At 35.2% G+C, this 2,406-nt stretch overlaps 1 protein-coding gene across 1 annotated transcript; it reads right to left on the bottom strand.

Annotated features, from left to right (window-relative positions):
* Nucleotides 1-314: 314 nt before the first annotated feature.
* On the bottom strand, nt 315-1,174 carry nopchap1 (NOP protein chaperone 1; the record flags this gene model as incomplete). Its single annotated transcript, XM_014026527.1, is given in 3 exon segments — nt 315-448; nt 529-603; nt 994-1,174. Coding segments are annotated over 3 exon segments (270 nt in total), but the record flags the coding sequence as incomplete, so codon positions are not given.
* Between the last annotated feature and the right edge of the window lie 1,232 nt (nt 1,175-2,406).

Here is a 2,406-nt window from a genome sequence, read left to right as displayed (position 1 = left end):
ATTACGCTTTTATAATTATTAGTTGTAAAAYGGTCACCAGGCAATATTATCGCTTATCGCAATAATTTTTCAGACAATCAATCGCCCAGCAAAATTTGTTATCGTGACAGGCCTACTACTTATGTGCAACTATTTAATAGTTTTTATGTAACAACTGTGAACTTATGCATAATTACYTGTAGCGTAACTGCAACTTGTGGATGTTCTCACATGTCAGAGGGCAGGCATGAGTCCTGTCTGTGTGTCATTTAAAGCCCAGAGTCTGAAGTAGTTCGGCTCTGTGAGAGCAGAAACCTTAATGTGCTTCCACTCACCATTTCTATGACCTTTTCTGCTTCCTTCACGTTCTCAATATCAAAGTGACCGGCTGGAGCCTCGGCTATCTGCTGAATCAGCTTCTTGTTGGCCTCAGCCATCTGAGGCAGGAAGGTCTGCAGCCGCTCCAGCACTGATGCACAGACGAAACAAACAGCACATCTATAAATCTGTCCTGAGCTTAAATCAAGGTGAAACAACATGAAGTCTCACCGCTGCTTCTCGGGACCCTCTCTGTCTGCAAGGCTTTGGTGGTCTTTGGTTTGAGGAGCAGCTTCTCACAGACACCTGGCAGCACAGGAAACAAACACAATTTAATCAGGGTCATTAGTGGAAACATTATATCTCTACACACCAGGGTTTTTTTTTTTTTTTCATCTAATAAGAGTGGAAGTCCTTAAAACAAAGCTGTAAGGACTTTTATCAAATGAAGCTACAGAGTTTCAGGATCTGATTTATTAAGACAGCACAAAATAATCAAGGTAGGGGAAATGGTTTCTAAATAAAATAAACTGTTTTCATAGAGCGAATTTTAAAGTCGCATCTGTGAGGACAGCTGTGAAAAAGCATGAGTTTTACAGCTAACTCGTTTCATTTCTTCAGTTCAACTCACTTAGCTAAGTTTAGTTAGTTATTTTTAACTAATACTAAAAAATATAATGAAAAAAACTGTCAAACCTTGTCCGTTGCCGCATAATAGTAGCGACTGTGAAGTTGTTTTKGGTGAGTTTATGTCCATTCTGGAAAGTCACGTTTCTGTTTTCCTTCACAGGAAGTTACAAACTTCTTCTTCTTCTTGTTGAATGACGGCACACAAAACCAAAACAAGATGCAATACCGCCACCTACCGGAAAATGTGAGGCAGGCACTCACTGAACAGAGAAAAGTACTGTAAACAATTAAAAATAACTAATGTTACACTGACGGCTCCAATAACTASTTAAAAATCGTAATACGAGATCAAACGTTGCTTTACATTGATTTACGTTTATAAATCCCAACTCAGACGTCTGACTAAAAAATGACGCAATGATAGTACTGTTTCTTCCTACTTTGATCATTTTTTACGTCAAAATGAATTTTTTTCCCCAAAAATCTTTATCTAAAAGTTCTCAGTACACAACAAAAAATGTATCAATTTTTGCAATAAACAATTACATTCAAAAGTATCGATTTATAACACAATTAACAGTAAAAAAAAAGAAAAAAAAGAAAAAGAACACAAATAACAAGGGCCAGCATCGTGTAGCTAATGTTTAAATTTGAAAAAGGGTTTMATCGAGAAAATTTAAACTATCCACAAAGGAAATAAATTTACCTGCGTTGTTTTCTTTTACAAACTTTAAAGATTTTGCATAAGATTCTAAAATCATTGTGTAAATTAGCTAAAAAATAATCAAACTATATTAATTACTACCGCAAACAATAAATGTTCCAGATGTGATTGCCTTTGAGGTGAGAGCAGGTAGTTGAATCTTTTTGGATTTGATCCAGATCTAAATATGCAGTCATAAAAAGAGAGACAGGACTGCATTGTCCTGTGTCTATTTTACATTTTATCTTAGAAATTCGTTAGTATGGTATATTGTATTTATGATTTTAAACTGAATTTATTTTTGCTTTAGGTGGGATTGGATTGGAAGTGACAAATATTCAGTTTGAACCTATTTTGATAACTCGATGATTTTCCTACTGCTCGGTCTTGCGCATGCGCACTAAAGTCAAAACACGTGGAACTTGTGTGACAAAATATCGTAAGAGGTCTCACTCTCACACTTTTTTGGSGATACCCACTGACAATAGTTTCTAATAATAAAACTACATTCGCAATGTAAAGCGAGATACGACTTTGTTTTATGTACTTTGTGACTGTATATGTACAGTGTACTACTATATCAATAAAGCAAAACATTCATCACAATGTCGAAAGTGTATATATTGTTAATTGGTTGCAAATTATCTAATGTGATTWTCTATTTACAATGAATTATTCCGTGTTCAGTATATGGTATGTCTCGATGCATCTCAGTAATCCAGGTAAAAAATCAAAAAGAAAAAAAATTGTATAGGTCTTCTGGACGGGTTCTTCTC

Source organism: Austrofundulus limnaeus, unplaced genomic scaffold, assembly GCF_001266775.1.
Source record: "Austrofundulus limnaeus strain Quisiro unplaced genomic scaffold, Austrofundulus_limnaeus-1.0 Scaffold564, whole genome shotgun sequence".
In the NCBI taxonomy this organism is placed as follows: domain Eukaryota; kingdom Metazoa; phylum Chordata; class Actinopteri; order Cyprinodontiformes; family Rivulidae; genus Austrofundulus; species Austrofundulus limnaeus.
Note: the sequence above shows the minus strand (reverse complement) of the source record. Positions and strands in the feature narration are given on the sequence as shown.